The sequence below is a fragment of the Marmota flaviventris genome, chromosome 10, assembly GCF_047511675.1.
Source record: "Marmota flaviventris isolate mMarFla1 chromosome 10, mMarFla1.hap1, whole genome shotgun sequence".
Taxonomy (NCBI): domain Eukaryota; kingdom Metazoa; phylum Chordata; class Mammalia; order Rodentia; family Sciuridae; genus Marmota; species Marmota flaviventris.
The window spans coordinates 45,343,843-45,365,311 of NC_092507.1; the positions used below are offsets into that span (position 1 = coordinate 45,343,843).

Here is a 21,469-nt window from a genome sequence, read left to right on the forward strand (position 1 = left end):
CCCAAGCCCTTTTTATATATTTTATTTAGAGACAGGGTCTTGCTGGGTTGCTCAGGGCCTCACCAAGTAGCTGAGGCTGGCTCTGAACTTGCTATCCCCCTGCCTCAGTCTCCTGAGCAGCTGGGATTACAGGTATGTGCCTTCGTGCCCAGCATAGCCACCTTTTCCATGTGTGAACTTGGGTGAGCTCTCTCACTCTGTGAGCCCAGTTTCCTTTTGATAACATGGGAGTAATATGCTACATTTCAAAGTTAGAGAGACAGGAGCAGGAATTTAGCAAATGCCGGTAGACGAAGCAGAGGCTGAGTAGCCAGCACAGGAGCTCCTAGCTTCCCGATGATCAGGATCAGTACCACTTGAGCCTGTTGGGCTGACTGTCACACCCAGGATCTCCAGAACCCACACTGCTCCCCAAGAAGTGTGAATTTGACACATTAAGCCACTGGCAGGTTTCAGAGCAGGGAAATGACACAGTTGGTGCTGCTTCAAAAAGAGAATGTTCCCAGGGAAAGGAAGGACAAACCTGAGGAGAGAGAGGGCAGAGGGGAGGTCTCGTGAGGGGTTGGGGGGACTTGTTGTCCAGCGTGGAGACAGGGTCTTACTGGCATGTCCTCTGAGCTGGCAGTGATTACTCCCAGCAGGTGCTCCGGTGAGTGAATGCAGGAGTCGTGTCTTGTACGCTTTATGCTCTGTACACCACGTTGCTGCGTTGTGTGTGCTGTGTGTCATTTATAGTGTGTGGCCACCTGCTCTGAATCTCTTTGTTCCCCTGTAAATGGGGATCAGATCATTGCCGATGTCTTTTTGGAGTTCACATTCTAAGACTCTTCTCCACCTCTCTTCTTTTGGGAAAATCCCACCAGCCCTCCCCAGGGTGGCTTCCTGCCCATTTCCTGAGGTCCTGAAAAGGGGAGGCCTGAGCTGGGGACTTAGTGCTGAGCCCCGCTGCATGGCCAATGGGACATTGAGATGGTCCTGGCCTTCCCCGGTACTGAGGGTCATCTTTAACCAGAGCCACAGGGCAGCCCATTTTGCACCGGTGTCCTAACTGTGGGGCCAAATTCTCTGAACTTCCAGTAAGTGATCCTCTCCCCTTGGCCAGGGGCCCAGCCAGTCCGGACATCACCTGCCTGGTGACCTGGGCCTCAGGCCCTGACCACACGCCAAGGTCTTTTTGTCCATATTTCCAGGAACCAGCCTGGGCTACTGCAAGTACCCTCTGTTGACTGCTTCCAGAGCGGTACCCCACTGTGACGCCCACTTTGACCCGCTCAGGACTCCAGCCAAGCACTTTGCCTGTTGGGTTCCCTCTCCCACTTTTTTTTTTTTAAACTATCGTCACATCTAACTAATGAAATGGTACTTTAATATTAGTTAAATTATAAACAATTAATCATTGATATTAATTTAAAATATTAATTTCATTTAATATAAAATGGGATTTTATATTATTCTTCCTCCTTACAATAGAGACTCTTACACTCATTTCTTCTTTAGATTATAAAAGTTCTAGGAAATAGGTGCAATGCCTGTTTTATGTTCAGAGGACCAGACTCAAGAGAGAGGTGGTGAGGAGTCCTCAGCCGGGCACCTGGGAAGGGAGTGTGGTTTTTCAGCCTTCCCTGTGTGACAGAGCTTTCCATGTGTCACCTCCCACCACTCACAGGGAACCTGGAGGGTGGGATGGCTGTTCTCACTTTACCAAGGGGGGAGGGAGGCTCAGTGTGATGCATGCCAAAGATCCCACAGCTGGAAACAGCACGGCCTGGATCTGAAGCCGGGTTTTCTGGCTCCAGATTCAGTGCTTTTTCAACCACGTCTACTGCGTCTGAGCCAAAGGCAATTTTGCCACCAGGGGACATTTGGTAATGCCCATGAGACAGTTTTGATCATGACTGCAAGGATGTTGCTGGCATCTAGTGCAGAGACCAGGGATGCTACTAAATACCCTGCAATACACAGGACAGCTCACTTCCACCAATAAGGAGCTCTCCAACTGAATGCAGGAGTAGTGCCCAGCCTGAGAAACCCTGGAGTCCTGCCCGGAGTGGGTAGCCTCAAATGCCCTCGAATGGTCCCTACCCACCTGCTACTATGCTTACCTCATTAGGGGATTGCTCAGCAATAGTAACACAACTACCTTTATTGAGACCCATATTGAAGGGTGATGGTAAAAACCAAAAATATGCCCCAAAACACAGACAAATGCATTATATGCTTCCTCATTCCTGAAAGTGCTGGAGGGGGCAGATGCGTTGGCACAAGTGATGTCTAGGGTCCCTTTAACTCTGGGACTGGGAGAGCACAGGTTTCAGAGGAAGCAAGCCCATGTTCGGAGAAGCTCTTGCACTTCACAGCTGTGTGATCCTGAGTCACTCACTTGAACATTCTAAGCCTCCATTTCCTTATCTGCCAGCTGGAGTGTTTAGTGCCAATTCATGGTGTGGCAGGATCAAGTTAGGTATCCGCCTTTGTGCCCAGCATGTAGCGGGCCTACCCAAAGCGTGGCAGCTGGTTTGGGGGCTCCTGGATTCCAGGAAGAGGCCCTTGTTCTGTCTGTGCCTGCAGATGCAGCCCATCTATGAGGTGCTGCGCCACGCAAACCTGGGGCCGCTGGAGACCAAACGCCGGAACCTGCGCCAGGCCTTGGACCAGTACCTTTTGGAATTCAACGCCTGCCGCTGTGGGCCCTGCTACAACAATGGGGAGCCCATCCTGGAGGGCACCAGCTGCCGATGTCAGTGTGGCCTGGGTCGCCAGGGCCCTGCCTGTGAGCGGATGGAGCTAGAGGGTAAGAGCCTTGCATCCCACTCGGTGTTGGCCTGGCCCAGCTCCAAGAGGCCAGTGCAGAAGGGACCTTAGGGTTCCTGGCCCCTCCTTTCTTTCTTTTTTTTAATTGATTTTTTAAAAATATAAATGACAGAGGAATGCATTACAATTCTCACTACATGTATACAGCACAATTTTTCATATCTCTGGTTATTTAAAGTATGTTGACATCAATTCGTGTCTTCTTACATGTACTTTAGATGATGACGTCCATCACATTCCACATCATTTCAAACCCCATGTCCCCTCCCTTCCCCTCCAACCCCTCTACCCTATCTAGAGTTTATCTAACCCTCCATGCTCCCCCTCCCTACCCCACTATGAGTCAGCCTCCTTATATCAGAGAAAACATTTGGCATTTGGTTTTTTGGGATTGGCTAACTTCACTTAGCATTATCTTCTCCAACGCCATCCATTTACCTGCAAATCTGGCCCCTCCTTTCTATGTCTTCTCTGTATCCGCCAACCTGGGAACCCACACACTATTGTCCCATTCCTGACCCCATGTTTAATGGCTCTTGTGCCTTCTCCCTGCCATCAAGACTCTCTGTTGTCTCAGCCTTCTGGAAGCTGGAAGTGCAGACTTCAGGTGCTTTGCCAGACTGGTTCTGGACTCTGAGCAACCTGTGCTCTGTGCCTCTCTCCTGGCTTCCAGTGTTGTTGGCAATCTTTGGGTCCCTTGATTTGTAGATGCATCACTCCAAATTCTGCCTCCATCTTTACATAACATTCTTCCCTTTGTGTCTGTTTTCTTATAAGCATACAAGTCGTTGGATTAGTGCCTACCCCAATCCAGTATGACCTCATCCTCACTTGATTTCACCTGCAAAGACCCTATTTCCAAACAAGGTTACGTTCACAAGGAATGGGGATTTGGACTTGAACATGTCTTTTTTAGGAACACAATTCAACCCCTACAAGGGATAAGTGTTGTCATTGCACTCCTAAACTAGCCTGGAGTCAAGACCCAAACCGAGATCGGGGCAAGTAGGTTTCAATGTATAGGCTGCAGCATGAACCAGTGGACACCAGGAAGAGTTAAAACTTCGTGCTGGGAAGATGAAGCGTGAGGACCCGGATATGAATCCCAGCTATTGCACTATTTTCTGACACTTAACTTTCCAATCTACATTCCTTTGAGCTCCAAGAATCTCAATGCATGTCCCACTACCTAAGCTTCCAACTTTCCAGGAACACAAAACTGTTTCTCTATGGTGCACAGAATGATAGCAAAACACACGGGTTGCCAAAGCAATGTAGAAATCAATCTCATTTGGCTGCTGTAAGGAAGAGCATGTAAAGGAAGTCTGTGGGTAAATCTAAGATACTCTGGTCCATAAAACAAATTGTTGAAGCACAGGGTGGAATGGGGTGGTGGTGAGGTGTGTGGCTCCACAGCCACGTGAAGAAAATGGACCAAGCATTCAATACCAACAGATGTCCCCAAAGCAAAGGGCTAGGTTAATAGAAGTAAAGAGCTGGAATGAGGTGCTTCTTTGAAGTCCCAGGAGCTTTGCTCTTGGTGCCTGCTTTATCAGACATTGGCCAAGCAAAGTCTTCTTTGGCAACTAAGGGAATCTGGAAGATTCAAACCTGTGTCCTAGGAGGAAGAGCATGGAGAAGATTCAGGAGGGAAAAGTCCCCCTGCAAATGACCATGTGGGAAAGGAGGAGACTTGTTTTGTGTGGTTACAGATATGAAGTTGTAGGATTAATGAAGAGAAATTAGAGCAAAGGGATTTTGGTTTAAATGAGGATCAACTTTCTTCCAGACACACTGTGCTATGTGTGTAGTAAGAGAGAGAGAAGGGTGTCCACTTGTCAGAAAGTTCTAGAAGGGATTCATTCATCCAGTGGATGGTAGGGTGAGATGGTCTCAGGGTCTCTTCCACTCCTGAAATCTCCGAGTCAAGTCATACATATGGAATTAGCATGATGCTTGTGACCTGGGTAGGGTTGGGGACAGAGGAAGCATTTGAAGCCCCAGTCTTTCTATATCTGTTCCTGTCACATGCAGTAGGTTACAGGTACTTCATTAACTTTTTTCCAAGCAGGGTATGGATGTCAGGTGGCCTTGGGACTATTGAGCTGAACTTTCAGCCTGACAGAGAATACATTGGCAAGGGAATCTAAGGCTGGGGAGTCCGTCAACCACCATGGAGACCCATTAGAGTCCCTAGGAGTCTTCCCAGCAAAACATTGCCTCTGGGAACAAAGTCACAGAGATGGGAGAAACAGAGACAGAGAATTCTGCTGTGGCTGCCCCATCAGGGAGCATAATTACAGAGCTGGAAGGGACATGGAGATAATCTAATCCAATGATACTCACACTGGGATCTGAGGAGGCTTGGGGTCCTCAGGGCTGCCCCAGAGGAGGTGGGTGAGCCTGATAAACACCCCAGCTTCCAACAGAACAGTTCTCCTTTCATCTGACTTGAATGTTGGGGTCCGTGGAAGATTTCATTTAGGAAAAAAAGTAGTGATGAAAAAATAATAATGAAAAGAATAGATTAGTCCATCCTTCTCGTGTTATAGAATTGAAACAGCCTTGGAGAAGAAATGGGGTTGCCCAAGGGCATAGAGACGCTGTTAGGAAATCAGCCCCCTGGACTGGATCCTAGGTGCTGGATTTTCAGACATTCCACAGTCAGTGCATGTATTCTGATGTCCTATGCAGAGAATCTGTTGCCCACCGTGTCCCCATTATCAGAGTCTGTGGGGAGTTGATTTGGAAAACTTCATACGAAAGCCCAGCCATCTGCTCAGGAGAGGTATCTAGCCAAACTTTTGCTCTGAATTCCCAGCTGGGCAGTATCCCTGCTCGCCACACCCTCCAGTGTCTTGCTGTCCTCCTTCCAGAGGAGCTTGCCTCCGGCCTCCCTCCGCTATCCATCTTCCATGGAATCGCAGATTCCAACTTTATGAGATGGGTTCCCAGTGGCCTCTTCTCACTCTGCCCCCGAGTTTCAAATTAAGTGTGAGGCAGTGAGCACAGAGGTCTTGGTGGGCTACCCCAAGGCATCTCCCCACCGAAGGACTGCAGACTACTCCAGGGTGACAGGACGGCCCTCCCTCTGCACATTTCAGCCAGTGGCTTCCCCCAGGCTAACCTCTTCCTCTCCTGGGAAATTCTCTCTGCAGGAGCCAAAGCTGATGGTCGATGGAGCTGCTGGAGCTCCTGGTCTGCGTGCAGAGGAGGCACCCAGGAAAGGAGGAGAGAGTGCAACAACCCTGCACCCCAGAACGGAGGCGCCTCATGCCCAGGGCGGGAAGTGCAGACCCGGGCCTGCTGAGCTGGGGGACATGGGCTGGATGCTGCAGAGGGGGCCACTGGCACTGGCTACTGGATCCAATTTTCTTTCAGCTGAGAGAAAGTGCAGATCAACACAGATGCGTTTTCTTTGATCATTCATGGCATCGTGGGCTTTTCTAGCATGAACCCACAAATTCTTCCGGCCCCCACCCGCTACCCAGTTCTAAAGCTGCTTCTCTGTTGTAGATATTTGCGACAGCAGCACCTCCCCTTTGCAGTATGGTTTTTCTGTCCTTGTCTATTCAGGCCGCTGTAACAATACAAGGGGTGGCTTATAAACAACAGAGATTTCTTTCTCACAGTTCTGGATGCCGGAAGTCTAAGGTCAAGTTGTCAGTGGATCCAGTGTCTGGGGCTGGCCCACTTTCTGGTTTAGCCATGACCATCTTTTTGCTGTGTGCTTCCACATGGCGGAGGGGACTACCGATTCTCTAGGGCCTCTTTCAGGAGAATTCCACCTTCATGATCCAATCAATCACCCTCCCACCAAAGTCCAACATCCTAATAAGACCAACACCTTTGGGGTTTGGACTCCAATGTATAAACTTGAGGGGACACAGACATTCTGACCAGAGCACATATACTCAGTCCCATACCTCCTGTAACTATTTATAATCTTTTTTTTCCCCCAAGAGATGGTAAACTTGAGGGAGGAATCAGGTTTGTTTTGTATAACACTGTATTCCCAGAAGCCAGGGCTGGGCCTTGAATATAGCAGGGAACTAGTCAGCAAACGAATGGATCCAAGGGCCATATCAGAGATGAGATCTGTACTGCCCAATCTTCCAGTCAATCTCATTTGGAGAGTCCAACCAGGGACCATCAACTAGTCTTCCCTGACCTATCCCCGGGAGAGTCGATCACACCAGCCCCTCTTAGTGTCCCACAGCACTCTAGCCATGCCTCAGGTAGAGGGCATGCTGTGTGACACTGAATTTTCTGTTTTTCTATTAGTTTTCTGTACCAGATTTTGTGTCACTTGTGTTAGTCAGCTTGTTATTGCTGTCACCAAAATACCAGACAAAAATAACTTGAAGGGGGAAAGATTTATTTTGGTTCACGGTTTCAGAGGTTCAGTCCATGGTTGGCCAGCTCTGAGGTGCAATCATCATGGTGGAATGGTGTAGCCCAGGAAAGCTGCTGGACGCATGGCAGCTGGTGGGAAGGGGAGCAGGGAGAGGGAGAGAGGGAGAGGGAGAGGGAGAGGGAGAGGGAGAGGGAGAGGGAGAGGGAGAGGGAGGGAGAGAGAGAGAGAGAGAGAGAGAGAGAGAGAGAGAGAGAAGGGAGAGGGGGAGGAGGAGGAGGAGGAGGAGGAGGAGGAGGAGGAGGAGGAGGAGGAGGAGGAGGAGGAGGAGGAAGAGGAAAAGCAGCCAAGCACAACATAAACCTAGGGCATGCTTCCAGGGACCTACTCTTGCCAACTAGGTCCCACCTCCCAGTAATTCTTTTGGCCATCAATGGATTGATGTACTGATGAGGTCAAAGCCCTTATGATCTGATCATTGCCTAAAAGTGCCACCTTTGAAGTTTGTTGCATTGTGGACCATGCTTTCAACACACAAACTTTAGAGGAACATTCCAGATCCAAGCTATTATACCCCTGAAGGCCAAATCTACATTCCTAATGTAGAGTAGGTTCTTAGGTACTAGGTGTGTAGACTGGCATATGTATTGGTGCTTCATAGCTTTCTATAGTCCACAATCTTATTAGGGTAGTAATAGATTTATTTACAGTTGTCCCTTGGAAGCTATAGAGGATCAGTTCCAGAACCTCCCATAGATACCAAAAATCTATGGATGCTCAGGTCTCTTATATAAAATGTCAAAGTATTTGCATATAAGCTGGGCATATCCTTCTGTATACTTTAAATCATCTCTGGATTACTTGTAACACCTACTACATTATAAATACTGTGTTCATAGTTGTTACACCGTATTGTTTAGAGAATAATAGCAGGCAAAAATGTCTGTACATGTTTAGTCAGACACAACCATCACAGTCCTGACCCATTCTCCTTCCCAGGTTGGTTGAAACCACAGATGAGGAACTCTTGAGTATGGAGGACCAACTGCATACATGAAGCAAGTAGAGTTTAGAGCCCACAGGGAATTACCTACTGAGTTAATACCCAAATATGTGGCACATAACATAAATGCTGCAGGTGGCCAGGAGGGAGACAGACTTATCTGTCCCCTGGTGTGTAAGTTATGGATGGCAGGAGTTTAACCCAGACCTTGAAGGATATTTGAATTCAGTAATTAGGGAGGTGATCTTTGAGTTAGAAATTCAGCACAAGACAAAGTTTGACAGGGAGACAGAATATTGTGTGTGTGTGTGCATGTCCGTGTGTGTTTGTGTGTGTGAGAATAGAAAAGATAGTTCAAGAAAATAAAACAAAGTACATAAAACACTTATCACAATGCCTGTCACACAGCAAATTATCATCACCATTATTAATTAAAGAATATGGTTTAGAAGTTATTTCTAAATAAACTTAGATCTTCTATCTGAAAGGAGGAAAAAGAAAGACGAATTCCTTACTGATTTTCATTCTGTCATTAATTAACTTTTTTATCCTCACAATTAATTTACATTAATAATTAATTTATATTCATTATTTATCATGGAGTGGCAGTTACATGCTGGAAAGTGACCGGGGCCCAGATATGCCAGGCCAAGTGGGTAATTTACAGAGGACATTCAATCTTGATCTAGAAACAGTGGTTTCAACCTGGGCTGCACAGTAGAACCTATTGAGGAGTTTTATAAATTCTGATGTCCAGAAGCTGCACCCCAGACTAATTAAATCCAAATCACTGGAGGTGGCAACCAGATATCAGGAGTTTTAAAAGCTCCCCCAGGCAATTCCAAGTGCAGCCAAGGTTGAAAACACATAAGAGTGGAGAAGGCCTCATATGGGGTGTGTGATGAGCAGAATTGCAGGAACAGAAATGTTCATTTGGCAACTCCGGAGGAAGAGGCAGGAGGCTCACAAGTTTGAGGCCAGCTCTGGGTGCTTAGCAAGACCCTGTCTCAAAAAAAAAAAAAAAAAAAAATCAAAAGGACTGGAGACATAGCTTAGAGGTAAAGTACCCTGGGTTCCATCCTAGTACAGAAAAATGATTTTTACAAAAATTTGTGCTATTTTATCTAGTCTTATCAAAAACCTCTTACAGTTTGTCCTATGAGATCTATTTTACAGCTAAGGAAACTGGATGGCAGCACGGTTGGGTCAAGCGTCACAGGGCTGGAGGGCTGTGGATTGGCCGTGTTCTATGGAGCCCACGCTTCACCCAGCCCTTCTCTCTCTGCTGTGTGTTGGCTGCCTGTGGAGGGATCTGAAGGATCACCCGGGCTGCATGATAAAGGGGAGAAATGAGAGGCAAGGAGGCTCCTGAGGAGACCAGGGTAGTAATCTGGGTGCATTTGGAGAAATTTTGGGTTTAAGCAAATATCTGGATCAAGTGTGAGCCCAAACCACTAGCTGGGCAATGCCATCTGCCTGTCCTCTGAGTCCAAGAACCGAGGCCAGCCTCTGTCCCACTGCTCTGAGGAGGCCTATCCCCAGAAGTTCTAGAAATTAAAATACAGCAGCTGTGGCTGTTTCAAAGGTAGCAGCCCTTTACCAGATCGGTGCCTTCCCTTCTTCAGGAATTCTTTGCTCCCACAAAGCAAAAAGCATAAAATGCTCTCAGCACATTCTTCCTCGGTCCTTTAAGGAGCTCTGTAATCTCAGGGTTTATAGGTAGTGGGTGTAAACACAAGGTTTAAAGATATAATCTTCAGCTTGACAAGGTGTCTTTTGAAAAGTAAATTAATGACAGAGAGAAAAGCAATAAGAAGAGCTTTCTTCTTTTTTTTTTTTTCCTTGAGAGAGAGGAAGATCTAAAGAGCTCAGCACTCAATGAATCTCTTCTGAACGATGTGCCTTTAGGGTGAGGGAAATGGACAGAGAGAAAAGGAAGGCTTCAAAAGCCACGCTGCAGCAATGAGCCGTGGCAGAGCAACTCTATGGAGAGGAAGGGGTGGGATGGGGATTAGCAGAGGGTGCTTCTCTCTCACAAAGAAAATTTACACCGCTGCCCCTCCACTGTGGAATCGGGCAACTGACCTTCAGGTGACCTCTAATGCCAGCCCCATGCCAGGTGCTGGAGGTTCACAGAAGTCATATATGGTCCCAGACCAGGAATGATGCAGAGCCTGGTGGAAGAGATCTGTGAACCATGGTGATGGGTCCCGGGACAGCAAGAAGCCCAGGGGGCTGTGGGAGACAGCCCAGCCCGGGGAGCAGAAAGAGTCTGGAGGAGGGGCGGGCACCCTGCAGAGTCTTGGAATCCAGCAAGAGTCAGAAAGGCAGCACAAGCCACTGGGGCACAATGTAGGGGAAATGGCCCCATGCAAAGTCCTCACCATGACATAGGCTGGGGCAGTTTCTGCACATGCTCCTTGGGTACTGGTGCTGGTCCTCATCAGGCTGGGGATGTCACTATTTTAGTCAACTTTTTCATTGCTGTGACTAAAGGACCTGACCTGGGCAATTGTAGAGGAGGAAAAGTTTATTTGGGGGCTCACGGTTTCAGAGGTCTCAATCCATAGACAGCAGTCTCCATTCCTCAGGGCTCAAGGTGAGGCAGGACATCATGGCTGAAGAGTGTGGCAGAAGGAAGCAGGTCACATGATAATCAGGAAGCAGAGAGAGACACTCCACTCTCCAGACACAAATATATACCACATAGCCACGCCCCTAGTGAACCACTTCCTCCAGCCACACCCCACCTGCCTCCAGTTACCACTCAGACCCATGGGGATTAAGTCACTGATTAGGTAAAGGCTGTGACCCTGGCATTTCTCCTCCAAACCTGCTTGCATTGTCTCACACATGAGCTTTTGGGGGACACCTCATCTAAACCACAACAGTCACTTGGCCTTTCCAGCAAGTGCTAGGTCTGAGGGAGACCCCCATAGCTACTTCCCAGACCCCTCTCCATTTACCTTGGGGTGCTTTTTGGGTGTAGTCGGAGGGAGGGGTTCAATACCCCATAACTATTATTATAAAGGCACAGCATTTCAAATTGGATTCACAACTTTCTGATCTGAGGCCAATGTACCACTCACTCCACCTTTCTCTCTTAGGCTCCATATGCCCACTATATAAGGAAATTACTGCCCCTCATGTGATGGACAAAGCCCTCTATGACAGTCCCACTTCTCCTCTGACTTCATTTCCTCCCATCCAGTCCTTCTTTTGGTCATGCTGTCCCCACCATGCAGGCCTTTTGGCTGTGCCTCACACAAGCCAGGCCCTGCCCTACCTCAGAGCCTTTGAACCTGCTGTCCCTCTGCTTGAAATACTTGCCCCCTACATGACCTTCCTCATTCTATTCAAGTCTCTGTTCAAATATCACCTCTCCACAGACCTTCTCTGTCTGCCCTATGTAAAAGGCTCACCCTGACCTAGTTTTTCTTGCACAACATCCATCACTACCTGAGATTATAGATTTCTTTTTCTGGGTGTATATTATGGACTATATGTTTGTGTCCCCCACAAGTTCATATGTTGAAATCCTAACTCAGATGGGATGGGTACTAGCAGATGTGACCTCTGGGAGGTGATTAGGTCATGGTGAGATAGTCCCCTTATAAAAAGAGACATGGCAGAACCCATTTCCTCACTGCGATCTGCCACATGAGAACACAACAGGAAAACGGCCATCTGCTATCAGGAAAAGCAACATCGACAGACACGGATTGGCCACCACCTGGAGCTTGGACTTCCACCCTCCAGAACTGTGTTGTTCAAGCCACCTGGTGTGTGTGTGTGTGTGTGTGTGTGTGTGTGTGTGTGTGTATATATATATATATATATATATATATATATATATATTAATATAGAAACCCAAACTGACTAGTATGCCTGCTTCCATACACAACACAAGCCTTTCCATGACGTCATCCCAGAACTGACTTGTCCTTAGCAGGGTCTTGGTAAATATCTGTAGAATGAAGAACTATTTCCAGTTGAACGTCCCATATAGCTCAGGCCCTTTGTCCCCTCCAGGGCTTGTGCATGTTACTCCCTGAAGCACCTCTCATCCCCACCCCTGGCTCCCCCCTTTCCAGCTTCTTACCTGTTCTCTTCAGGACACAGGTAGCTGTGCTTTTGCCCAGAAAGCCAACCCCGACACTTTGCATGACTTCCCATCTCATCGGGTGCCACACCCGCTTGTGGCTGTTTTCCATGCACTAGCTTGTTTGTCTGTCTCCCCCGCAGTGACTTCCCAAAGGGAAGGCGGGGGCTCCTGTTTACCTTTGTAGCCCCTGCACCTAACATGGTGCTAGGTATGTTTGAGCTTTCTTGTTGATGTTGTTCCTCTCTCTCTCTCACTCTCTTTCTCTCTCTCCATTCAATACTGGGCTTTGTGTCTTGCATGCAGGAACTTGTAAGAGAGAACATTCTGGAAAGCCACTAACCGGGATTCTTGGATCCTGCAAACTTATTAGTGCATCGGAGGACGGCAGAGCCCGGTTTCTATACTAAGTCAATAGAGAGTCTACCTGTGCCTCCCCAGTGAAGAGAAGTCCATCAAATCAAGTTAAAATTCCTTATTCATGGCCTTGGGATTTCCCCCAACCCCCTGGGAGAGATAAAGGAAAATATGTTTCCCTTCTATATTAACAGTTTAAAATGTGAGATAAATCCTCCCATCCTAACCTGTTTTTAACAAATAGATTTTGCTGTCCTGTGGCATGATACATCCCTGACAGATCTATTTATCCATTCTATTTCTTTAGAGATAGCAGCTAAGAAGTTTTATCTATGATTTGTCTCCCTCCCCCATTCCCATTTTCCTAACCAAGCGTGTGGAGCAAGCAGCTGATGGATGGATGGTGTTTGGGATAAAAGGGGCCAGAATCAGATAGTTTTCAGGATGTGAACAAACCGGCTTATTAACGAGGAGTCATCGGGCAGGAGGTGGTGGGGGAAGGGGGAGTGGATACCAGACAACGGCCAATGATGGATGAAGGAACACCTGGGGGTGCAAGGTGTAGACTCAAGATAACTGGTGGGTGCAGCCCATCGCGATAATGGGAGTGCCCGCTCCGCTGTGGCCTCCTGAGCAGAGGTGAATGTCACACCAGCTGCTTGAGTCCTTTGATGATCCTCTGAGAATTTCTCACTGCAAATGTGATCACGGTTTCTTCTCCCTTTTCTTGCTGTGAAATGCATCTACATGCTCAAGGCTACAAGATCAAGGCTGCTAAAAAAGAGGCGGAAGTTAGTGAGGGTCGTCTTGTTTAAGGCACAAGAATGGGGAGAAGTTGAGCATCTGCTGGGTGTCAGACACCCTGGAGTAACGGCCGTTCTTTAGTGCATGTCACGTCATTTAGCCCTTACGATTGTGCCACATGGCTGAGTGACTATTTTCCAATGAGGATAAAAGGCACAGAGAAGATAAGTGATGTGATTAAAGTCACACAGGAATTTGTGGCATTAGGTCTCAACCCTCTGTCTGCCACAAAGACCTCCAAACCCTCGTGGCTTCTCTGCCGCAGGGATGTCAGAGCAGAGGCCTTTCTCATCCCTTCTATGCAAGCGGGCAGGTGGGCACCGGCCCTGTGGGTGAAGCCAGATCTGTATCTGTCGTCGGGGGCGATGTGAACATGGCAAACAGCAGCAGCCCTGGGACTGAGCTCTGTTGCTTATGAGCTGTGTGGTCTTGGGCAAATCACTCAGTCTCTCCGAGGCTCTGTCTCATCACCTGTCAAAGGCAGATAATAAATTCTTCCTCTTGCAGGCATTGAGAGGATTAAGCTGGATTAAGTATGTGAAAGTTCTTTGTAACTGGTAATGCCCTCTGCAAATATTAGTTATTATGCTGTTACATTTTCCCTTAATAACCCAGAGCTCGGGATAGAAAAGCCCTCCATGTCCTTTATTAAGATATTTCCCAGGAGCTAAGCTATTTTATGTCTTTTTGTTCTCGCATGTTGTAGTGGGTGTTGCACTGAAATTTCTTTAAAGCTTTTTAAATGACTTTTTTTTTTTTTGGTACTGGGGATTGAACTCAGGGCACTCAACCACTAAGCCACATCCCCAGCCCTATTTTGTATTGTATTTAGAGACAGGGTCTCACTGAGCTGCTTAGTATCTCGTCATTGCTGAGGCTGGCTTTGAACTTGCAATCCTCCTGACTCAATCTCCCGAGCCACTGGGATTACAGGCATGCACCACCAAGGCTGGGATTTTAAGTGACTTTTTTTTTTTTAAACGCAACAATCTGTAGTTCTTGTTGGTGTTTTGAGAATCTCTGGAAGTGACCATGGAAATGACACAGCTAGTTATAACTGAATGGGTCCAAGGTGTCTTCTGAAATACAGGCATCCAGATGATGATCAGAACATGCTAAGAGGTTGCTAATTCCATCATCCCCATCTTACAGGTGAGGAAATGAAGGTGCAGACAGGTACAGAACCTGCTTACAGTCAAAAATAGGGAATCCCAGAGCCTGGCCTCCATTGTAGCACCCTGGCTTCAGAGAACAAGTCTAAACACTTCTCTGCTTACCCTCTGTCTATGCTGTCTCCAGTTCTGCCTGAGCAGTAACATCACACCATCTTCACAAACAGGCCCTGGAGTGTCTGAATGCCTCAGTTTTGGAGTCTGGCTTAATTCTGAGGCAAGATGACTCAAAGAGAAAAACATTGCATAGAAAAATCTGATTTTATGATAACAATTAATAAACAAGAATCTCAAAGACCTAAGGTGTATAGTTTCAATGTGTTGCTATTAGATTTCAGGTGCATGGTCCAGGTTTCAAACTAGTCCTGGAGATGAGAGACCTGAGGTTGAGGCAAAAGGTTGGAAGAAGAGCTTTTTTTTTAAAGGTTATTCTTTCCTGTCTCTGCCACATATAGGGCAGAACCTTGAACCTTGGTTTCCTCCACAGTCTCTGGACGTGTTTCTCAGGTGTGCTCCACTGATGATTAGAGCTTCCAGTGCCCTTTCTTTCTAAAGTTCCTTGGAGATTCCTAGCTCTCCCTGAGGGTGTTACCACCACGACCCCCAAACATGCACTGTCAGCCCCTTCCTGATGTCAGTGATAATTCTTCCTCTTATATTTCACTTTTCTTTTGCAATGTTGCCTATAAAGCCAGCTGAAGGTATGTCCCCTTCACCACTGTGTAGGTTGCCCCTATCTTTGGGGTTGCTATGTCCCAAGTCTCATGGTGCCACCATCATATGCCACCAACTCACTCAAGTTTCTTACCAGCAGGGGGAGGTTCTTCCCTTGGCCCCAATTCATCCCCTTTCATTAGCTCATTAATTCATGCAACAGTTACTTATTGATGACCCACTAGTGCCCAACATTGTGCCTGGTCCTCAGGATATATTAGTATAGTGTTCCTACCTCTAAGGGTATTATATTTGTGAAGGAATAAGAGATCACCAAGGAGTAAGTTATAACACAATGTCTGCAAAGTCTAGAAACATTGGTGGATAGACATGATGTTATTAATAGTATCTGCAATCTGTAAAACAAAATACATCTATGCTTCCGATTGTCTGTGCACTGTGATGAGGGTTGATGAGGGAAGTACAGGATAAAGTATGAACAGAGAGAATAAACATCTCTTCTGTGCTGTCAGCTTGCTGTTACTATAACAAAATACTCGAGAGAATAAAAAACATGGAAGGTTTATTTTGGCTTATGACTTCCGCTTTTGTTCCATGGTCAAAGAGCTCCATTGCTTTGGGGCTTGTGGTAAGGCAACACATCACAGCAGGGAGCATGTGTTGGACAGAGCTGCTCACCTTCTCACCTTATGATGGTCGGGAAGTAAAAAAAAACAAAGAAGAGAAGAGACAGACCACGGTCCCACAATCTCCTTCAAGGCCCTGAAACCTCCCTCCAGGCCCCATGACATTTTTTGTTTTTACCTTCCAGCAGCACCCTACTGAAGATCAGGGTTTGAATACATGGTAAACCCTTGGTCTTTGGTGTGGTGTTGCTGAAGAATATTCCAGATTCACACTATATCATCTCCTAAACTAATGGAAAGAGTGAAGGCCAAAAGAAGAGAAAATCTGAGACCTGAAGGATGAATCAGGAAGGCAGGCAAATGTGGGACTGCTGTGTGCAAGATCCTATGGTCAGTGTATTTCTCCATTAGCTCCTTCACAGGTACACCAGGGTGAGCGACAGTGGCCATGATTCTCCAAAAGTACAGTTTGCATTTATTTAGTTTAATCCTCGTGTTATATTTCAGTCTCCTCCTAAATGTGAAGACCCCAAGGGGGACCAGCTCAGCATCTTCAAAAGTATGAGGCACACTCTCTACCAAGGGCTTTCCCGTAAGTCCTGGGGAGGCGGGCAGCATCATCCAAAGACAGAGAGGGCACTTCCCTGCATCTGGATTCTCTGCCAGCAGGAGCTTTTTCCTGGCCTCTATATCCCACCTTGATTTTCATAGACGGTTCATTCTTAGAAAGGATCTGGTTTCTGTTTGAAGCTTCCTCTATCTGCCATCTGACAACTGTATTAATAACTACCCCATCAAACTCAGATAAAAATTAAATGAGATGATGTAGGTTAAAAGACTTCATAAACTGAGAAGCACTCTATAATTGGCAGCTATTATTATTATTACTATTGTTAAACTAATTACAATAGTTATTATTCCCACAGATGTTATGTTATTAGTCCAAGGTCACACGGGAAGCCTCCCACCCTACAGTAAGTGCTCAGAGGAGCTCGCAGCATTTCAAAGGTTCATTCTTCTGGATGCAGAAATCTCCCACACCAGGTATCTCATGCTTCCAGGACATCTGCCAAGCCACAGCACTGGGGCTCTGCTGCTTGGACAGCCCAGCTCCTTCACAGGTACACCAGGGTGATCGACAGTGGCCAGGATTCTCCAAAAGTACAGTTTACATTTATTTAGTTTAATTCTCACATTATGTTTCAGTCTCCTCCTAAATATATTTGTTTGCAAAAAGAGCCATGGGGGGAAGTTTAGCCCACAAATAAGAATATAATTATTACACAGTTTAGCAGCACCTGGGCGTCACCCGGGTATTCACTGGTGCTTGGCAATTCAATTGTCTCTCCTTCAAGACCATATTTAATAGGATAAACAATTTCTGCTAAATGCAATAAACGTGAACCTGGGCTGTCATCTCCATAATCAACTCAAATTTCCCATTAGAAGCAGTGGCTGTGATTGAGATTCAGAATTTAATTTGGCAGCGCTTGCCTGGATGTGCTGGTGTCGGCTTCATGGGAGCCTCCTGTCAACCCAAGACAACTGCTCTTCTCTGTCTCTGGGGAATCTTAAAAGAAGATAGATTATAACTCAAGAAAATTATACGGCCTCCGTATAATGAAAGAGATAAAACATTATTGGATTAGCCTGTTGAAATAACAGCAGACAGCAAGGCAATAATATTCATCCAAACAAGGGGCCAGACCCGTCAGCTCCGTTGCAGGGAACACGGGTTGGCGGGAAGGCAGACACTCGTGGTACTTGGTGCAACAACCCCTGGGTGGCAAAAAGCAGCTCCTTCCCAGGGTTGTTCTATTGATCCCCTTCCAGGTAGCTGGTTGGACCAGATTGGTGGGTGGCAGGGACCAAAGCTTTGGTGTCATAGATGTGTTAATGTCTTGACCCAAAGCAGACTTTGGTCCAGACTTGGCTAAAATCTAATTGGTCAAAAATAAATAGGATGATTTCTATTGCATAAAGCCCTATTTAAGTGTGATCCATTTTGTTGTTGTAAAACAACATTATATCCCCAACTTATAAGAAGAACAGGAACACTGAAATGTAAATGTTGATCACCAAATCAAGATTATCATGGCTACTATGTGCCTTTGTGTCTCTAATGAAACCTAATGTTAAAAATTAGATCTGTTGACTCAGAAAATGAAAAATAAAATTATGTATAAACTGCATAAAAAAGAAATGAATAGGATGAATCAATCCACCTTTAACTGCGTTGTCTCCCCATCAATTTTACTTCAACAAATACACCTGAAATTCTTCAAGCAGACAGGAAGTGCCCAAGAGCAAAGAAAATCTGACGTGATGCTTTAACAGGATAGTGATTGAGAGAAATAGAGTTTAAATGCCCACTTGACAAACTTAAAAAACAAAGATATTGGGTGTTTGGTAGCCTAGAGAGCAACAGTTTGCTTACTCTTCTGTTTAGCACCCCCTTTTCCCCTGCAAAGGTATTTGCACAAAAGCAAAGTAGAAGGTTCAGACAATGTCGTGGGGGAGGGTGGAGGAGGGGCCATACTGTACCTGGTCCAACAGACATCAGCTTGACATGTTTCCTCCTCCAGCTGCCATGATGGTCTTCTCTTTTAACTCTCTTGTGGAGTGGTCAATTTCCCTGACCCCTGGGCTTTAGCTCAGGATCTTTTCTGGGCACCCAACATGTTCTTCCTTCAATAATCCCAATTCAACTCTGGCCCATAGTTCCTGCTTCCAAAGTGTACAGCCACACCCTTGATGTGGTCAGCATCAAAGTGGCCGAGGAATCAAGATCCACCCTCCTAAGAAGGCAGCTGGTGGAGATTGGTCAATAACACACACACTCTCTCTCTTCCTCCTTACACACACACAGAGTACTTTCTACTGCGGTGTGTGTGTGTGTGTGTGTGTGTGTGTGTGTGTATATTTAACAGAAAGTTCTTTTAGCCAGATGCTCATTCGCTGAGAAGTAGGTAAGCATCATGCTGAAGAGTTTAAGCTTTACAATAGAAGTTTGCAGCCCTGCTCGGCTGCTTTCTAACTATGGAAACTTGGAGAGAAGTCACTGAACTGTTCTAAGCCTCAGTTTCCCCAGCTGTCTAACACTAACATCTGCCTTATGAGGATGGACTAAATCAATCCCTGAGTCAGTGGCTGGCACATAGTAGTCAAACAATAAATACCAGCTGCTGTTATTATTATTGGACAAGACTGTGGATCTGTCAAGGTAAGAACAACTTAACAGCCATTCACCGATTAATTGTTAGGCACCTACTATGTGCCAATCACGGCTAGATGGTGGGGCTTCATGGTGAACAACTCCCTACACAGTTCCTGCCTGGTGAGTGAAATAAAATGATAGAGTAGGCAAAGTGAGATTTCAAGGAGGCTTTACTTCTTCAGGGAGCAGTGACTTTGGTTTAAACTCACACTTTATTCAAATCAATAAATACATTTTACAAATCAACTTTGTACCGTAAGGCCTGGGTGGCCCTGCTTTCTGCCCTCAATCAGGCCTGGTGGGAGCTGGTGTGGGGTGAGTGCTTGCATCTTGAGGTCCAGAGCACACCCAATGGGAAGCCCACAGCTGGGCCACCTGCGGAAGCGCTCCCTCCCCTAACACCTGAGTGTTTCCCCAGCTGGGCCTGAGCAGGGCCTGCCCCCGTTTTGAGGAAGTGGATTGTTACACTGTCTTTGTCTGGTTTTATGTCCTCCAGAGCACGGAGACCACTGGGACCAGCAACTCCACTTCCCATCAATGGGGATGTCTGTAAGAAAGAAGGTCAACTGACATTAATTAGTTCTTAAAACATTCTGGTGCACTATGGGGTGTGGTAGGGAGGAGAAGCCAAATGCCTTTAGGAAGCAGAGACTCTGGTCTCGCCCTCCAGTGGACAGCCTTTATCTCTGGCTGCTGTATGTGATGTGCTCCCTCTCACCACGGGCATCCTCGCAGGCTGTCCTCCTGGGCCCTTGCCTCCTCTGTTCACCTGACCCCTATTCAGCCTTCAGATCTCAACACTGTGCATTTCCCCCAGGAAGCCATTCCCGACCCCTAACTCTTCACCAAGTCCCCATATTTCAAGCTCTTGAAGCATTTCACAGCAGTGATTGCAACAGAAACTTTAAATGCTTTCATGGTACAATTCAAATGATGTTGACCTTCCCTCTCATGGTGCAATCGCTGCATGTCACCCATGAGCCTCAGCACCTAGGCAGATGCCCGGGAGATTCTGGGTGAGCACTTGTTGAGTGCATCCTTGATTGAATGGTTTCTAGCTCAGACACTGCTCAGCTGTGGGCTGCTGGGCCATTTATTTCTTCTCAACCTGTAAAACGGGAGCTCTGTTATCTGCTGTGAGCCTGGTGTGTTAAATGAGGTAACAGCCAACACGGGTGCTCTCTACTCTTCAACACTTGCCTTCTATGCAAGGACTTTTGGGTTGCTGATGAAACTGGTGAATGATCAATAACAGCTATCATGGTGTAACACAGGTCTGCTTTGCCACTAATTTGAAGTGTAATTCTGGGTAAATTTCGTTATATCTCTGGGCCTCTCCCTATGCAAAATGAAAAAGTAGGAGTGGGGATTTTCCTAGGTCCTCCAATCAACAGAAATCCTGTGTGGTATGGATGTGTACTCAATGGGCAGATCATTGCTTGGGACCTGGTTGAGTTGGGAAGAAAGAGAGCAAGGACTTCCTGAGCATTTCCCTAGGGAGGTGGTGGGTTGGGGACAGGGAGGCTTTCATATCAAAATCTGTGGGGCCAGCCCCACCAATGCTGAACCTAGGTCCTCACATTTCCTGTAGGATCAGTAACCCACTGACTCTTAGTTTCTTCATCAATAAAATGGGCATATCAATTGTTTTGACTTCATGGTTGGCTGCAACGTTAAAAGATTTGATGTATTCAATATACAAAGGAAACTTGTACCCTGAAACAAAGAAACCAGTGTTTGTCTTTCTGTGACACTGTATCAGGCACCATTCTAAGTGCTATCAGGCCTCATCATAAAGTCAAGATGACTCTGTGAGGTACTTAATGCAATCATATTTCTTTTATAGATGAAGAAACTGAGGCACAGAGTAGACAAGTATCTTGTTCAAGGTCACAGTTATTAAACGATAGAGATGAAATCTGAACCCAAACTAAAGGGTCTCAGCAAAGTGCCTAGTGCACAGTTGATGCTCAATAAATGTTTCTTCTTTTCCTTGGATGTGCCATGTCTATTCTTCAGGGTATCATCAAAAAGGTAAAATAAAGAAAATTTTTTTTAAAAGTGGGAGAGGAGTAAGAGGTTGAGAACTTTTAGATAATCAACTGGTGAAAGGATTTGAGAGACAGAGGAATTTCACTTGTTAATTCAATATGTGTCACTGAGCAGTAACTGTAATAGGCCATGGAGACACAGACAGATGGGCTCTTACCCCTACTCATGGAGGCAGGGAGATCACAAACAGCACATGCCCCCAACACAGGGTGTAAGAGCTATGATGGATGTGTCCAAAGCCCCGTGGGCACCACAGAAGGAACTAATTCTACTTGGGGCATTAGAGGGATATTTGC

The 21,469-nt window shown here is 46.4% G+C and overlaps 2 protein-coding genes across 2 annotated transcripts in view; one reads left to right on the forward strand and one right to left on the reverse strand.

Annotated features, from left to right (window-relative positions):
• C8a (complement C8 alpha chain) overlaps nt 1–6,121 on the forward strand; it is a 44,540-nt gene extending 38,419 nt beyond the window's left edge. The window contains exons 10-11 of the mRNA XM_071618602.1: nt 2,569–2,791; nt 5,970–6,121. Coding sequence (XP_071474703.1) covers nt 2,569–2,791; nt 5,970–6,121 — 375 coding nt within the window. The remainder of the gene's footprint in view (nt 1–2,568; nt 2,792–5,969) is intronic.
• Nucleotides 6,122–19,516: 13,395 nt separating this feature from the next.
• The window catches only part of C8b (complement C8 beta chain), a 35,240-nt gene continuing 33,287 nt past the window's right edge, over nt 19,517–21,469 (reverse strand). Inside the window, exon 12 of the mRNA XM_027945052.2 lies at nt 19,517–19,668. Coding sequence (XP_027800853.2) covers nt 19,517–19,668 — 152 coding nt within the window. The remainder of the gene's footprint in view (nt 19,669–21,469) is intronic.